The 18299-nt window shown below is 41.2% G+C and overlaps 1 protein-coding gene across 5 annotated transcripts in view; it reads left to right on the forward strand.

Moving 5' to 3' along the window:
• The window catches only part of LOC114280714 (Transducin/WD40 repeat-like superfamily protein), a 97242-nt gene that overhangs the window by 59048 nt on the left and 19895 nt on the right, over positions 1–18299 (forward strand). For all 5 annotated transcript variants that reach the window (XM_082894329.1, XM_082894330.1, XM_082894331.1 and 2 more), the window contains 5 exons: positions 8135–8386; positions 8671–8734; positions 9737–9817; positions 9912–9993; positions 10640–10740. In XM_082894329.1, coding sequence (XP_082750455.1) covers positions 8135–8386; positions 8671–8734; positions 9737–9817; positions 9912–9993; positions 10640–10740 — 580 coding nt within the window. The remainder of the gene's footprint in view (positions 1–8134; positions 8387–8670; positions 8735–9736; positions 9818–9911; positions 9994–10639; positions 10741–18299) is intronic.

Raw genomic sequence — 18299 nt, forward strand, 5'->3', positions numbered from 1 at the left:
ATTTGTGCTAATGCATATAATAAGATAGTGGCATATGATAGTGGTGTTGGTGGTAGATAGTGGCATGTATAGAATATGATAGTGGTGTTGGTGGTAGATAGTGACATGTATAGAATATGATAGTGGTGTTGGTGGTAGATAGTGGCATGTATATAATATGATAGTGGTAGATAGTGGTAATATATAATATGTAAGTGGCATATAATGGGTTATAATGATGTTTGTAATATCTCCTATATAAGGAGTGTCATTTGGTCTTGTAAAATAAGAAGTTTTGAATATAACAGAAATATATTCCTTCTTCCTCATATTTTCAGAGTTCTTCTTCCTCATATTTTCTAAGTTATCACTAGTTCTTCGCCGTTCGCTCAATGGGGGCTTGATATCGTTGGACCGTTACCACGGGCCCCAGGCAACAGGCGATTTCTAATTGTTGTGACGGATTATTTCATAAAATGGGTCGAAGCGGAGGCACTAACACATATTCGAGATTCGGACGTTCAGCGTTTTGTATGGAAAAACATCATAACAAGGTTCGACATACCACGAGCACTTGTTTCTGACAATGGTACCCAGTTTGATTGTGGCGTGTATCGAGAATTGTGCAACACTTATGGTATCCGCCCTTACTTTTCCTCGCCGGCTTACCCCCAAAGCAATGGTCAAGCGGAGGCTACCAACAAGGTTATTTTGGACGGCATCAAGAAAAGTTTAGAGAAAGCTAAAGGTAGATGAGTCGAAGAATTGCCCAGTGTGTTGTGTGCTCATTGCACTACTTCGAGGCGATCGACTTGGGAAACGTCGTTTGCTCTATGCTTCGTTACCCAGGCAATCATTCCCCTGGAGATTGGCCTCCCAACCTTGAAATCAAAGGTTTTTGACATGGATCAAAATGAGATGATGTTGGCCTTGGACTTGACTCTGATTGAAGAATGCCGAGACTGTGCCCTTGCTTCCATGGCACGGTACCAGCAGCAGCTTACTAAGTCGTATAATCAACGTGTTTAGCTATGCCGTTATACACCTAGAGAGTTGGTCCTCAAGAAAGTGCTTCCCGCTGCTAGGAATCTGGCTGACGGAAAATTGGGTCCTAACTGGGACGGCCCCTATTAGATTGACTCTATCGCAGGGATAGAGGCATATCGGCTCAAAGACATGGATGGAAGAAGCTTGCCGCGTCTGTGGAATTCCACACACTTGTGCAAATTTTATCATTAAGTTAACTTGTACGGCACGACAGCTTGTTTTGATTCTACGCCGTGTATATCTTTCTTTTTTCAGTACAATGTTCTCTCTTGCCCAGTGAGTTCTGGTTATGTGAGAAAGCCTTCGAATTCGGAGCGCCCTTCGTGGAAATCACGATTGGCCAACATTAAAAGCCTCCAAATTCGGAGCGCTCTTCGTGAATGACACGTTTGGCCCGAATAAGCCTACTCATTCGGAGCGTCCATCGTGGAAGTCACGATTGGCCAACATAAAAGGCCTTCGAATTCGGAGGGCCTTTCGTGAATGACACATTTGGGCCGAATATGCCTCCGAATTCGGAGCGCCCTTGGTGAAAATCACGATTGGCCAACACAAAAAACGTCTGAATTCGGAGTGCCCTTCGTGAATGACACGTTTGGGCCGAATAAGCCTCCGAATTCGGAGCGCCCTTCGTGGAAGTCATGATTGGCTAACACAAAAAGCCTCCGGATTCGGAGTGCCCTTCGTGGCAATCGCGATTGGTCAACACAAAAAAGCTTTTGAATTCAGAGCGCCCGTCGTGAATGACACGTGTGGGCTGAATAAGCCTCCAAATTCGGGGCGCCCTTCGTAGAAGTCATGATTGGCAAACACAAAAAGCCTCCGGATTCCGGCCGCCCTTTGTGAATGACACGCTGGGCCGAATAAGCCTCCGAATTCCGAGCGCCCTTCGTGAATGACACATTTGGGCCGAATAAGCCTCCGAATTCGGAGCGCCGTTCGTGGCAATTACAATTGGCCAAACAGAAATAAGCCTCCGAATTCGGAGCGCCCTTCGTGGCAATCATGATTGGCCAAACACAAAAAAGCCGCCAAATTCGGAGCGCCCTTGATGAATGATACGTTTAGGTTGAATATTCCTCCGAATTCGGAGCTCCTTTTGTGGATATTTCGATTGACGTAAAGCCGCCGAATTCGGATGAATGACACGTTTGGGCCGAATAGTCCTCCGAATTCGGAGCTCCTTTTGTGGATATTGTGATTGACGTAAAGTAGTAGATATAACTTAATCTACAAATATTGACTGAAATAACATATAAACATTCAGAATAATATTTTTTATTCAATAAATCATGTGTACATGCTCTACATAAAAAAAAAAAAAAATAATAATAAAACAAAATGTACATCAAAAATTATTCGACTTCGCCCTTGTCATCAGTCTTCTCGGCTTCGAAAGCCTCGAACGGAAAAGCATAACTCTGATATAAGGGTGACACTGGATCAACACCCGCGGCTTGAAGAGCCTTGATCTATCCATGCTTAAATCGGCGATTTCGCATCGACAGACTTCCTCATCTAGTTTTTCCTTCGTCTTCTCTATTCCAATTTTTCGGCCGTGATGAGAGCCTTTTTCATAGGACCTAGCCTTTGCAGATTCTATTGTGAACATACTGGCCGTCTCTCAGTCGGCAATCGCGTGATCCAGAATTCGGCGATTTACTCGCTCTGCGACAATCGGATTCACTTGACTCGTTGAATGAGTCTCAGAGGTGTTAGCTTTCGTCAGCTCATTTTCGGCCTTCTTCGTGCGGGCTTGCAAGCTCTGAATGCGAGCATCCCTTTGCTCTATCTCTCTTTGTGCGGCACAAAGACGCATGCCGATTTCATAGGAGGTATACAAACCCTTCACTACTACATGAATTCCCTCTCGAAAAATTTCAGAATCAGCATGGCCGACCATGGACTGTTGAACTCCTGGAGGAAAAATTTGTCGAGCGAACTCGACTGCTACATTTGGGTCGTGGATGATGGAATCTGCTTCCGCCATCGGTTTGTTCCCAAGAAAAATCGAAAAACTCAACGGGGGCGGTGTCGCACTGGTTTCACCTCTCGAGCGAGGGGAGTTACCTCATTGTTGTTTTTCCTTTCTGGGTGTCCTACTTCGGTGACGTGGGGAATAGCGCTTCTCACGCTCCCTCAACGTCCTACTCCCCGTGCGTGTAGGCTCGCCACCTCGATTCATCTCTGCGTCCAGTTCCGCCAATGTCTTACCTTCCCCTCTGCTGTTGAAGAATAGTCTTCTTGCCATCCACAGTTGTCCACACTGTTTTTTTCCTCTCCCAATTTGTTGGATTTGAACGCAACAATAGCACCTCGCGCACGCAGCCCCCGCCCTATTTATTGATTACGAGGGCAGCACTCCCGAGGCGATCTCATCAATGCTCGCATTTAAGGTCTTGTGCTGATAAGTTCATGTGGCCCAGCCATTCCATGAACCACTGATATTTGCCGTTCCAGTTCATTCCTTAACTGGGGTAAGGGCTGATTCGTTAATCTTAGCGGCTAAGGATTCGTCAATCTAATCGGCCATATTTCAAGGCCTTGCGCCGATAATTTCATGTGCCTCAGCCAATTCATGAACTACTGATATTCGGCGTTCCAGTTCATTCCTTAACTGGGGCAAAGGTAGATTCGTTAATCTTAGCGGCTAAAGATTCGTTAATCTAATCGGCCAAATTTCAAGGCCTTGCACCAATAAGTTCATGTGCCTCAGCCAATTCATAAGCCACCAATATTCAGCGTTCTAGTTCATTCCTTAACTGGGGCAAGGGCAGATTCGTTAACCTTAGCGGCTAAGGATTCGTCAATCTAATCGGCCATATTTCATGGCCTTGCGCCGATAATTTCATGTGCCTCAGCCAATTCATGAACCACCGATATTCGGCGTTCCATTTCATTCATTAGCTGGGGCAAGGGCTTATTCATTAATTTATTTGGCTAAATTGAAAAGATACGCAACTATCTAATCGGCATCTATTTAATCAGATGTTTAATTTACTCATGATCTTACATCCTACTAGATTGTTAACTAGCACATGCAACCGACAGAAAATCAAAGGAAATTTTCATTAATAAATTGATTACTGAGTAATCATTTTACACATGAAAATTACCCTATATTTAACTTCTAACCAAAGTAAATAAGCAAAAATCTACTAAACAAAAATCTACTAACCAAAAATCTACAAAAAAACTATGCATGGAAGATGCCTAACAAAAATCAAAAAGTCACCCTAGTCAATCTTCAGGGTCAGACTCCAGCGGCTCAACGTCCACCTGCCCGTATGGAATCGGTTGTGCTAATGTCACATTAGTGGCAGTGAGGGCTTTGAGCCAGCCGTGTTTGAAGTCTCGATTCTCGAATTTAGGTTCTTCCTCCACATAGTTCTCCAAGGCGGCGTCCTTCCCAGCTTGGAATGCTTTGGAAATCTTGGAGTCGACTATTTCCTTTGCCTTCTTTGACTATTCCAAATCGCCTTTCAGTTTGGCAATCACCTCCTTGGCTAACTTGAGCTCGTCTTCGCTCGCGTTTGTCCTTTCTTCGGCGGCCAACCTAAGCTGGTCAGAACTCTTCGCTTTTTCGGCCTTGGCGTCGGCTCTTGCACGCTACTCCGCCGCTCTTGCCGCTTCAGACTCGGCCCTTTGAGAGGCCTCCACGGCCTTGCTCTTCTCATTTTCAACTTCGGTTTTCAAAATGCCGATCTGTTGAATAGCATCATTTTGACGGCGGCCGATCTCGGCTATCTTGCCCGCCGTATACAAAACAAGAAATTATAGTTTAAAAAAAAATATAAAAAATATATAGGCTGAAGATTGCAAATAAGGCTCAAGTCACGTACCAATATGGCCGATTGAGCGGCTAAAGTTGTTGACATCAAATCGAGCTCCGCCCAAATAGTCGCTCTGTCAACCGGTTGGGAAATTGAGGCGGCCATGCTCAAGGCCACAATCGGATCCCTCAGAGTCTACGCATCGGACGCAATCGGCACGTTCTTTATCCTTGGTTGGAAGATGAACGGCACAACCGAGTCCAACTCCTCCAAGCGCGGCTGTTTATTGGTAAGTATTTCCTCAGGGTCGGTTTCGCGTTTGGCGGGACGCTTTTCCCCCCTCTGCTCGGCCTCCTGATCCAACTGTTCGCTTATTTGCTCCGTCTCGGCCGTTTCAACCTGAGCCGTTTCAACTTGCTCCGTCTCAGTATTCGGCGAAGAAGACTCAGTCACGGCAACAGGGGGAGGTTCAAATCGGCTGGTCTCGGCCCTCCTTTAGGCAGCCATCCGTTCGGCATTTTTCCTCCTGGCCAGCTGCGTGAGTGACTCCCCAGCCATGTTCTCAGGGTGCGCGCTGGGAAGGTCCCCTAAGTCGGTAAAAATATCTTTTTGTTGGGGACGTCCCCTCGGCCTAAAGTGGATGGAGGGTTGGATTGATTAAGGCCGGCTTCTTCAAAAGCCAAGTTCAGAGCCTCGTCAACTTCTTCGGCTTCCAAAGTGGACTGATTCGGCTGTTTGGTGACTTCTTTGGCTACTTGTTCTTCTGCCTGCTCCGAATTAGAAGCTTTAAAACCAATCTGCCTGAGGTTTTTGAAGTTGGGGAAGATAAGAGTTGTGAGCTGCTGTTCACCCCTCGGAATCGGAATGTTTCCTGCGGCCAAAAAGGGTTCGTAAATCGGCTCGTATTTGAGAAGTATATGGGCCGCCCTCCCTTGCTTCTGGAGGTTTGGACGGCCAAAGAACTGGAGTGCGGTTTTGATTTCCGCAAGCACAGCGTCGTCGGCTGAAACCAGAACTTTCTTCAAGTCGTTGCCTGCATAAATAAAACGATAAGTGCGTGGAAGGAAAGCCGAGTAAATATATAGCAAATTCATGTAAGAAACTATACAGCCACCTGGTTCGCCTTTTCGTCTAGGCACAGGATCTAGGCGATCTTCACCCTCGCCGAATTCCCAGTTGCCTCGGATAACTACCATGACATCGTCAACTTGCTTGCCAGAGCTGGCAAGCATAGTCACCAAATGATGGTCGGTATCCTTAGCCCTGGGAAAGTAGTGCTCTGCCGGCCAGAAGATTTGGCCAAGGCATAGCAATGCCGAATGGCAGGGATACCAAGATTGATCCTAAGGCGTCGGTTCAACTCTACAATTCCCATTATGATTGGGTAAAAATTTACATTGGGTTGGGAAGGGATTAGACCCCAGTGGCGGAGGACAGCCTTTAAAAATGGGTGAAGGGGGAAACGGACTCCGCCCTCAGCAATTGATAGGAGAGGAAAGATGATTGTACTCTCATCTATCCTCTCCATATCAAGTGTGCTCTCTGCCACAAGTGATAGGTGGACGTCATGAGGAATGGCAAAATGGCGTCGAAAACCAGAAACTCGATTCGTAGAAAGAAGGGCTTTCAAATGTTTGGCCATCCTAGCCAGTTTAGGGAGTATGCTAAACTAAAAACAAACAAGGAAGTGGGATTCGAAATGAGGGAGAAGAGAACTTACAAGAAGCGGAGAAGACAATGAGAAACGGGAGGAAGTTGCAGAGGTCGCGAAATGTAGGTGTTATACTGAATGGCGAATCAGAAATTTTGAATATTCAAAAAACGTACTTTCGAAGGGACAAAGTTTTAAATCGCATTAAATGAAGGAAGCGTACGAAGGGGCGGGAAATTGTAATGATGACCAAAAAGCGTATGTGTTCTGACACTTACGTAGGCGTGCACCTAGGCCCAAGGTTTGCGCCTTGTAGTATTCCAGGCCAGGTGACTTCAATAATGGGCGCGCAAGTCCCGTCCAGGCGTTGCGCCTTGTAGTGTTTTAGGCCAGGCGACTGTGATAAGGTGCTTGACTAGCCCAAGACTTGTGTCTTGAGGGCTCTTTTTTATTGTTTTTTTAATTGGGTTTGTTTAAAATTTGACCATTGATTTAATATGGTGTAGTTATAGAAAATCTCTACTCTTGTTACAGATGCAAATACATTGGGCATTCAATCCCAAATCAATGATAGAAGGAAAATTAGCCCTAATTCCTAATGTCCAAAAAATACTAAATGTTTAACATTTTATTTTGTTTATGTTAAACCCTAAATTATTTACTTATATTAAATTATATATTTTTTTTCGTACAAAGTGTGCCTCACTTCAGTGAAGCCTGCATCTCGCCTTGCGCCTTGAGCCTATGCCCCAGAAGATCTTGGCGTCCACGCCTATCGCCTTTAATAACATTGGTGGCCTCACATACCTACTGTGAATTTAAACAACCTGCATATAACTAACTTGAGATAAGATAAGGTTTTTCCAATAACCACTGCTGCCAGCTCCACCACCTCCACCGCATCACCACCACCACCACTATCGCCACCAGCACTCCACGGCCACCACCGCTGCCATTGCTGTTACCCCTCCACCTCCACCGCCACCGCCATCGCCTACGCCTAGACCTCTATTAGCACTCCACCTCCACCATCTATTGGGGAAAAATTTCAATGAAGTAAATGGGTTGGTCAGGTTTATTTGTCCAACATGTATCCAATTTAGTCCAACCCTTTTAAACCTGTTTATTCAATGGGTGGATGTGGGTTGGGTTTTAAATTCATAACCCGTTTGGCCTGCCCAAAATCGCCAATTTGCCACCTCTAGAGTTAGGTACCGAACAAAGGTCTCTCTTTTTGGACACTGGGGTAGCCAACTGCTATATTAGGCAGAATTTGTTGACAGTTGCATGAATAAAATGACCCTCTGGTTGAGAAACATTAGTCTTGGTCCTCATGGACACCAAAATTTCTGAAAATTAAATATGTATATATATATGTCATTAGACCTACCCTTCTAAGCATTTAGGACAACCTTCTAAGCATATAGAACAATGCTTTGCTAGTGCGTGTACTCTGAATTTTTGCAAGGTTATACTTTTTAACTATCAGGAATCTTGGCATATATACTAATACAAAAGCAACTTGACTGCACAGCAGTCTATTTCCCAAACACAAATCTCAATATGCTCGCTAGTGTTTCAATCTTCTACTCCTATGATGCTTTCTTCTTCTGTAACAATCATTATTTATTAGATAATTTTGAATTATTTTTTGAAATTTTTTGAAATTTTTTTACTGCTGTAGGTCAACTAATCAGTGGCGGTTGGGACAAAAAGATAATGTCATGGGATACGCGCTCAACAAACACTCTTGGATGCTTGAACACTGCAGGTGCAGATGTGGAATCTATGGCGGTCTCTGGGTTTCATTTGATGGTTGCTGTTGGGTCATCCGTAAACATATATGACTTGCGTAACTTTAACAAATCAGTTTATGTGAAGGAATTATGTCTGGGCATTCAAATAAGATGTGTCCGGCCAATTCTTAATTATGAAGGTAGTATGACAGCATTGTCATCATCTTGGTTGTGATTTGCATTTCTAACACCATTTAGTTGTTATTTTTCTTGGAGCTGGTCTCGCACAACAGCATTGACAATTTTATTTGATTGGTTACGATGTCAGAGTTGTTATAAATCGTTGTATATGTTTGCCATGTAAAAAATTATTGCAACTTTTGAGCAACAGTTAACCCAAGAGAATTGGGTACTTCCAGTTCCAAGTATTTAGTTCCTTGTATTTATTCTGTCAATTTTCAAGATAGGGTATCTGTTCATGCAGGATTTGTGGCAGGATCAATTGATGGACGGATAGCGTTGGAGTATCTTAATTCAAGTGACACAGGGTCAGTTCTGGTTTGTGGTTCATAGATTTGTTGGCTGGAGCTTGGAACATGGTTCTAGTCGTAATTGTTAAAAAACTTAAGTTTCTTTTTTATGATTAAGCAATAAACAATACTCCCTCAGTCCCAAAACATTAGTCCCTTATTTTATTTTTCATTGTCCCAAAATATTAGTTCATTTTCAAAAATCAAGGACTAAAATGATGTGAATTTCCTATTTTGCCCTTCTTTTAAATTGATTAATAACACAAAAAATACAATTATGACAATTGATATTCCCAAAAAAATGTACTATCAAAGGGTAATTTTGGAAAATCAATATTTTTAAAGTACAATAATTGTAGTATCAAAAAAAAAAATTGGATTCCCCAAAAGGGACTGTTATTTTGAGACGGAGGAAGTAATAAAAATTTATGAAAGTACTTTTAAAATAGAGCCCAATAATAACATTTTGTACATGTTAAGGTTATTAAAGTAAATTTGAGTAACTTACAATTGCTAACTACAAGGGTTCATGCTAGATTTTGTGTGCCAAATTAGACAATATACATATCCCACTGTGTTAAGGTTATTCCATATATGATATATCCAACTTGAACACATTGGTATGAAGCTGGATGAAATTAGATTAAAAAAAAAAAGTTGTGATCTTTCTACAGGGGGTCAAAGCCAAACCTTTTAAAAGTTCTAAGTGTCGTTTCTTCCTGTTTCTTCTCAATCGCTCTCAGAGCGTAGTTTTGGTAGTAGTGATCATTTGTGAAACCCAGTTGTTTTTGCAACTTCACTACTGATATCTGACATAATATGATTGGATTACTTTGTTTTGGTTGGGATCACAATTGGCATATGTTTTGTTCTCAAGAGTTGAGAGTTAATAATTAAATTTCATTGAAGCTTCTTAGCTCATGATAGGATTCGTATTTCCAGCATTTTTTTCTGTATCAGGTTTCCTAACAACTTGCTGTAATGCAACATATCAAATATAGTTCGTGATTGATTTTGCAGATATGTTTTTTGGTGTCATCCAAAGTCAAAAGATGGAAGGCATCAAGTTGTAGCAGTGAATGACATTGCATTTAATCCATTGTATGTCTTCAGTCATTGACAGCTGAATATCATAGATACGAGAAAACTTAAGATTGAATAGTTTTTATTTATTATTATTATATTTTTTTGATAGTGTCTCCGGTGCTTTTGTCACTGGCAACAACGAGGGTTATGTTACCTCATGGGATGCTCAAAGCAAGAAGAGACTACTACAGGTATTTTCATTTCAGGCTAATATGATTTTGCACCTGCTGTTATCACATTTACTGGAATGCTTGATATTTCAATCTGTTGACCCAAGGGTAAATTAGTTGCAATGAACTATGCTTTTCAAGTGAAGATTCTTAAGCCCCTAAATGCAAACTTAGTGCATGATAGTTGATACAACCAAATTCAATTTGGAGACTCAAACCAGAATGTAAGCTTTAGTAATCTTGCGCTCTTATTGTCCAATGCCAGTGGACAGTGGTACATAAATTTATTTATTACACCTTTTATTCCACATGCTAATGTTTGGCAAAAAACCCTAAATGGTTGTTTTTTGGTTCATTTACATGTTTGGCAGTACAATATTTAGATTTTTATCTTGCTTGTCTTTCATTGTTTTTGGTTCTTGCTGTACTTTTCATCAAGTTTAACAACATCATGCTAACGATTGGTATGAAGCTGCAATGTTTAATGAAATCTCTCCTATCTGCTTTTGTACTAATTTTTTCAAAGAAAAGTGCACATCATGTTCTTTACCCTAACAGATGAACATCTTTTTTTCTCTCTTTCTTTTTTCGTTAATTTTTTTCTTCTTTCAATTAATTGCTTCGTGTTTTATATTTCTTGTGATAGACTAACCCTTTTTAGTTTCAGTTTCCAAGATACTCCAATAGTGTGTCATCCTTATCATATAACCATGGGGGGCAACTTTTGGCCGTTGCATCAAGCCACACATACACAGAAGCAAATGAAATGTTAGTGAATTCTCTCCCAGCTCTTGCTATTTTTATTTTTATTAATTATGCATTTTTAATGTGAAAAGTTTTGTAATTATAATCATTGTCCTATTGTGTAGAAAATTTAATGTATAAAGAGAAATAGAGAATTGTATAGATATTGATTGTATTATTGATAGATGTATTGAATGTTACAATGATTCCTATATATAGAAGAGTAGGTGGTAGTAGGTGGTAGATGGAGTAGGTAAAGTGGAGGTGGTAGTGGTGTAGTGGGTTAGGTTTAGTGGAGTAGGTGAGGTGGTAGTGGTGTAGTGGGTTAGGTTTAGTGGGTGAAGTAGGTGATAGGTTTTAACAGCCCCCCGCAAACTCAAGGGGGATAGGAACTAACCAACTTGAGTTTGGAGAGAGTAACAAAACAAGAAAAATACATAAAAATAAAAGAGGATAGGAGACACTGTATGGTCGTGTCAGACCATTGGTGAAGACACTGGATGGTGGTGTCATAACGTTGTAGAGGACACTGTATGGGGGTGCCATAACGTTGTAGAGGACACTGTATGGTGGTGTCATAACGGTGTAGAGGACACTGGATGGCGGTGTCAGACCGATGTAGAAGACAGTTTATGGGGTCATGTCGGACCGTTGTAGCAGACAATGTTGTGACAGTTGTTGTGACAGTTTACGGAGTCTTGCTGGACCCTTGTAGAAACTAACCGGAATCAATGTCGGGACAGTTTATAGAGTCTTGTCGGACCCATAAAGGAGCTAACCGGAATCAATGTCGGGACAGTTTACAGAGTCTTGTCGGACCCATGAAGGAGCTAACCGGAATCAATGTCGGGACAGTTTAGCTCACCTTAGCCGCCCGCCGGACCTCAACCTATTCCGCTGTCATCTCTATCAATACATATAGCTTCCAGTTCGCCGCCACCAGAGGCGACTTCTCTACATACAAAGATCAACCATTCTCATCTCTCTCTGAGATGAAGAGGCCAACCTCCCTCTCTCGGCAACTCTCTCTTCGGTTTCTCTCTACACCACCTTCTCAACCTTTTAGTTCTACTACTGTGACCCTCTCTATGATGGTTTTGGTGTCTCTGCAATGTGGGCTGTTCTTACTATTGTTGTTGTCTTTGACTTCTCTGTGGGTGCAACACTTGGAAGGGGTGTAAATAGGGGTTTTGCAACACTGCTTGCTGGTACTCTTGGCGTTGGAGCTCATCGAATTGCTAGTTTTTCTGGAGAAATATGTGAGCCCATACTACTTGGGCTTTTCGTCTTCATACTAGCTGCAGTAGTGACATTCATAAGATTTTTTCCAAGAATGAAAGCAAGATACGATTATGGGCTGCTGATATTTATATTAACATTCTGTTTAATATCAGTATCTGGTTATAGAGATGATGAGGTGTTAGAGATGGCCCACAGGAGGCTATCCACCATACTCATCGGTGGTGCCAGCGCTGTGATTGTGTGTGTATGCATTTGTCCATATGTGGTGCTGGTGTTGTCAAGGGCTTCCAGCCATCTATCTATCAGGCAAATAATGGTGGGGCCAATTTTGTGGCACATGGTTAGAACCTTTTCAGAGGACTACAATGATTTGAATGTTGAGCCTTCGTTTGGAGAGACCAATCTCGACTTTGAAGGCAGAGAGAGGAGCACTAAGGAAAGCACACCCATTCTTCTTTTATTTATTTAATCACACTCACCAAGTTTGTTTCACTCTCATTATCACATCCATACACACCGGTATCATGTTGTCTTCAACTTTCTTTTATTTATCATTTTAAAATACACCCTTATCATGTTGTTCCCCACCTTCTTTACTTTATATATATATATATATATATCTCTTTTTGTTATATTCTATTACTCAAACTCTGATACCATGTAGAAAATTTAATGTATAAAGAGAAATAGAGAATTGTATAGATATTGATTGTATTATTGATAGATGTATTGAATGTTACAATGATTCCTTTATATAGAAGAGTAGGTGGTAGTAGGTGGTAGATGGAGTAGGTAAAGTGGAGGTGGTAGTGGTGTAGTGGGTTAGGTTTAGTGGAGTAGGTGAGGTGGTAGTGGTGTAGTGGGTTAGGTTTAGTGGGTGAAGTAGGTGATAGGTTTTAACATATTGTTTATATTGGTAAGTAATTGTCATAGGCCGCGTTTGGTACAACTTATGGGGTTGCTTATATATATATATATATATATATTTATTCATTTTGGAATTTTGTGCCGTGGTGTTTGGTGTATCTTCAGCTTATAACTTCTGAGGTAGAAATCATTTATATAAGTTGATAATTGGGAAGTTGGGGAAAGAGTGCTTTTAACTTTTGCTTTATGATTTTCAACTTTCAACTTTTAAGAAACTACACCAAACAAGCACCTAGTACTTGATTCCTTGATGAAGTGTACTAGACATGTCATTGGGAATTGTCACTTGCTAGCCTAATGAATAGGGCACCTAGACTTTTGAGGGACATGTTAAGCTGAAGATACAACATGGCATCTCAACATCCCTCTTAGGACCATGCCACAACATGAAATTTGAGAGACATGTTAAGGCACTTTCTTGATTGTCTATTGGGAATGAAGTACTAAGTAACACCATGGGACTGTTCAGGTCAAGGCAAGCTCTAGGATGCACTACTAGTGCAAATTCTTGGCACTATAGGATTCTGGGGTTTACGAGGATTGTTGGCTAGAGGTGAGGGTTTGCTGAAGCATTTCACCTTCACCTCCTCGCAAGTTTCTTGCCTTAGCTAGTCACAGAGAGAGAGAGAGAGAGAGAGAGAGTTGTGCCCAGGGCTAGAAACAAACACCAAACAAGCAAAAAAAACACAAGAAGTTTTACATGGTCCGACAATTCGCCTACGTCCACGACAACAGATTTCACTAAACCAAGGAAAATTACAAGATTGATTCCTCACTCTCAACCTCACCTCTCTCACTCATTCTTTGCTAACACTTGAATGCTTTACACTTGCTTGCCTTTTGCCCCTTCCTTGCATCCCTATTTGTACACACTATTTTGGGGACATTTTGGGAACTTTGCCAGGGAACTTGCTTGAAAGTTGTTGCTGCAGTGCAACATTTAGCTTCAACTTGCAAGCTTCTAGAATTACAACTTGCCAACTTGCAAGGCTTTTTGGAATTTGAGCCAATTGAATGAGTCAACTCAATACAACAAATCTTCACCTTGGTGAGGATTCTCCATCCAACTTAGTGACCACTGCTTTGTACCTGAAGGTACTTAGTTTCGAGAGATGTTGATCAAGTCCAAGCAGTGTTGGAACTTGATCCTAGATACTACCTTAGTGAGCATATTTGCAGTACCAATCTTCTAAAGCAGAATATCCCCTTCATTCATTATTTCTTGGACAAAATAGAAATGGACATCAATGTGCTTGGTGCGAGAATGATGAACCTGGTTCTTTACCAAACAAATGGCAGTTTGACTGTCACAGTAGACCTCCACGTGCTCTTGACCAATCCCTAGGTCCTCAATCAGTCTATGTAGCCAAATAGCCTTCTTAAAGGCTTTTGTTACTGCCATATACTCTACCTCTGTAGTAGGCAAAGCCACCGTTGATTGTAACGTTGACCTCCAACTCACTGGCACTTTAGCAAGAGTAAACAAATCTTGTCTCTTTCATTCTCTGTTCTAACAAATCTGTTTGGTGTGCCTCAAATAGGTAGCACAAGGTTGAGCTGGATCTAAAGGCCGAGTTTTATAGCCAGTTTGTTTGCTTTTGTCGAACACATGAGTTTAGAATCTTTGAGGCTTCAAGCAATTGATACTTGCCAGACAATAAATTTGCGGTTCTTCGTCTCCAATCTACAAGCGCCAAGAGATTGAGTTGAATGGTGTGATCAACAAACTTTTTTGCCGCGGTTGATTGGTAACTTATTTTGGCATGCGAGAGCTCCGTTACTGGACTAATCAAGAAAGTAGAGTTGAGCAACGATTCATTGAAGATGATTGTGTTTGTTTAGGGAAAATCTAACTTAGGGAATGATTAGGCAATCATTCCCTTCTACATTTATAATAGGTAACTTACAATGGAAGCCTTGGAAGCACAAATAAGGAAATAACAAAATAAGGAAATACCAGCTAAGGGAATAATCAATACACAATAACCAAAGATATTATAATTCTGACACTCCTCCTCAAGCTGGTGCGAAGATGTCTTTCATGCCCAATTTGCCAAGCACATCATAGAATGGTTTGCTTCTAATTCCCTTGGTTAGAATGTCTGCCAGTTGTTCAGCTGACTTCACAATAGGAGTACATGTAGTGCCATTGGTGAGTTTCTCCTTAATAAAGTGTCGATCAATCTCCACATGTTTCCTTCGGTTATGCTAAACTGGATTGTGAGCTATGTTAATAGCAGCGTTATTATCACAGTAAAGTCGCATGGAGTCAGTATGACTAATCCCCAGATCACTTAGCGACAACTTGATCCATAAGAGTTCATATACATCTTGCGCTATGGCTCTAAACTTAGCCTCTGCACTAGATCGGGCGACTACATTCTGTTTCTTGCGCCTCCAAGTAACCAAATTACCTCCAACAATGGTACAATAACCACATGTGGACCTTCAGTCAGTTATTGATCCTGTCCAATCTGCATCTGTATAAGCTTCCACTCGAAGATGATCACGTTTGGAAAAATAAAGAGCCTTTCTTGGAGAAGATTTCATGTACCTAAGGATGCGCATTACTGCAGCTAAGTGTGTCTCATGAGAAGCGTGCATGAACTGCCTAACCACACTAACTGCCATGGCAATGCCAGGACGAGAATGGGACAAGTAAATGAGCTTACCCATTAGCCTCTGATAACTCCCCCTGTCAACAATAGCTCTCCCCACTATCATCACTAAGTTTCTGATTTGGCTCCAGTAGTGTATCACAAGCTTTACACCCAAGCATCCCGGTTTCTTTTAATAGGGCATGAACATATTTCCTCTGACAGACGAAAATTCCATCCTTGGACCGGGTAACTTCAATACCTAGGAAATATTTTAGATTTCCCAAGTCTTTTATTTCAAATTCGCCTGCCAAATATTTCTTCAACCGGGGTATTTCCTCACTCTCATCTCCTGTAAGCACTATGTCATCCACATAAACAATGAGAGCTACAGTCTTTACCATGTGAGGAATGCATCACAAACAAAGTGTGATCAACTTGACTCTGTTTGAAGCCATATCAAAACATAGCCTGAATGAATCCTTAAACCAAGCCCTTGGAGATTGTTTGAGAGCATATAATGACTTCCGAAGTCAGCATACTTTGCCCTTTGTTTGAAGGTCCTTAAAGCCAGGAGGGATGTCCATATACATCTCTTCTTCTAGATCACCATGTAAGAAAGCATTTTTTACATCAAATTGATGAAGTGGAATCCTGATTAGTTGTAAGAGAGAAGTATTCTGACTGAATTCATCTTAGCCACTGGTGCAAAGGTCTCTTGATAGTCTACTCCATAAGTTTGAGTAAAGCCCTTTGCCACTAGTCGAGCCTTGTAACGCTCAATTGAACCATCTGCTTTATGTTTCATAGTATACATCCATTTGCGTCCCACATTTCTTCTATCCTTAGGTAACTTAGTTAATTTCCAAGTACCACTCTTACGAAGTGCTTTCATTTCTTCTATCATGGCATGTTTCCACTCAGGGGTAGCAAAAGCATCCTGAAAATAATTAGGTATATACTAACAGAAGAAACTTTGGACACAAAGACTCTATAAGAAGGAGACAAATTAGAGTAGGACACAAAATTAGAAATTGGATGTTTAGTACAAGACCCCACACCCTTTCGTTTTGCAATAGGAATATGAAGATCAGTATACTTAGCAGAAATAAGGGTTTCAGAGTTACCTGGACTATTATCAGAAGAAGATAGCAGTGGATGATTAGAAGTGGTCTCTTGTATCGAAGTAACTTTCTATTTGTCTTTGTCCTTAACATAGACTTTTCCATCCTTCAATTCATTAGATTTTGTAATTTCACCACTAGTAATTAGTTCCCCTTCTGTGTTCTCAACCACTAGTGATGAGCCAGGAACTGATATAGATCTTGGAATCCCTTCACACCAAGGCTCCCCCTGAAGGGAGGATTGGGATCCTGAGGAGGACTGTGACAAGAAATAAGACTGTGACTTAAAGAATGTTACATCTATGGAGACAAACCATTTACGAGACGGACGATGGTAACACTTATAACCCTTTTGGGTAGGTGAGTAACCCAAAAAGACACTTTAGAGAGCAGGGATCAAATTTACCACAAGAAGAAGTATGATTGTGGACAAAACAGACACACACAAAGACTTTGGGGGGAATAGAGAACATAGACTCAGAACTCGAGAAAACTTACAGAGGAGATTTTTTGTGCAACACTTGGGTTGTGAGACGGTTGGTGAGGTAGCCAGCAATGAGAACTGCGTCCCCCAAGTGAGACCGAGGCATATGCACAGAAAATGACATGCAACAAGCTATACCAAGAAGATGACGATTCTTGCGTTCCGTGACCCCATTTTGTTTAGGAGGGTTGGTGCAAGAAGTCTGATGAATAATGCCATGGGTGGAAAAATAGCTTGCTAGACCAAAATCAATATATATATATATTTTGATAATTAACTAGACCAGAATCAATATACTTTACCCCATTATTAGAACGCAATATTTTGACAATCACCCCAAATTGAGTACATATCATTTTATGAAAATTACAAAACACAGAAAAGACCTCACTTTTGTCTTTCATAAGATACACCTAAGTAGTACGAGAAAAATCATCGATTAAAGTAACAACCATCTATGACCTTTTAAAGAAACAACACGAGATGGACTCCAAATATCAGTGTGAAATAAGGAAAAAGGTATTAAACTTTTATTAAAGCTTGGAGCAAAAGAGGCTCTGTGTTGTTTTCCAGGTTGACAAGATTCACTATGAAACTTAGAGACATTATTGTTTGTAAAAACAGAAGAAAATAAATGCTTAAGTAATAGAAATGATGGGTGTCCAAGATGCTGATGCCATTGTGAGAATAATATTAGTATAGTATATATTATGTGAATATTGTTTCCTATTTAGGATTGGTTTAGGTTTATTCTTTTCTATTTAGGTTTGGTTTAGATTTATTCTTGTTTTCTATTTAGGATTAAGTCTAGAATTGCTATATATATTAGATGTACACGTTGTATTGAAACACAACTAAATATATAGATTCATTCAGAAATCTTACATGGTATCAGAACTTGGTTCGAAACCCTAATCTGAAGGATTCGAAACAGTAGCAGCCATCTCTGTTCGTTTTCGTCTAGTTCAAAGTCAACCTAGTGAGTTCTCTCTCACATCGCGATTCATCTGGTTCTTTAGTCTCTGGTTCGCTGCCATTGGGTGTTCATCGGAGTCGTAATTGCCACCAAAATCACAATCCAAAGACACGTTTGACCCCTCTGCTCATACGAGGGATCTCTCTCTCTCTCTCTCTCTCTCGCGGCATCTATCTAGATTGGCCTCTCGCTAGACTTCGTCTGGTTCTCTCTCATCTTCAGCTTCGGCTTCA

This window comes from Camellia sinensis, chromosome 11 (assembly GCF_055761805.1).
Source record: "Camellia sinensis isolate YWXY chromosome 11, ASM5576180v1, whole genome shotgun sequence".
Lineage (NCBI taxonomy): Eukaryota > Viridiplantae > Streptophyta > Magnoliopsida > Ericales > Theaceae > Camellia > Camellia sinensis.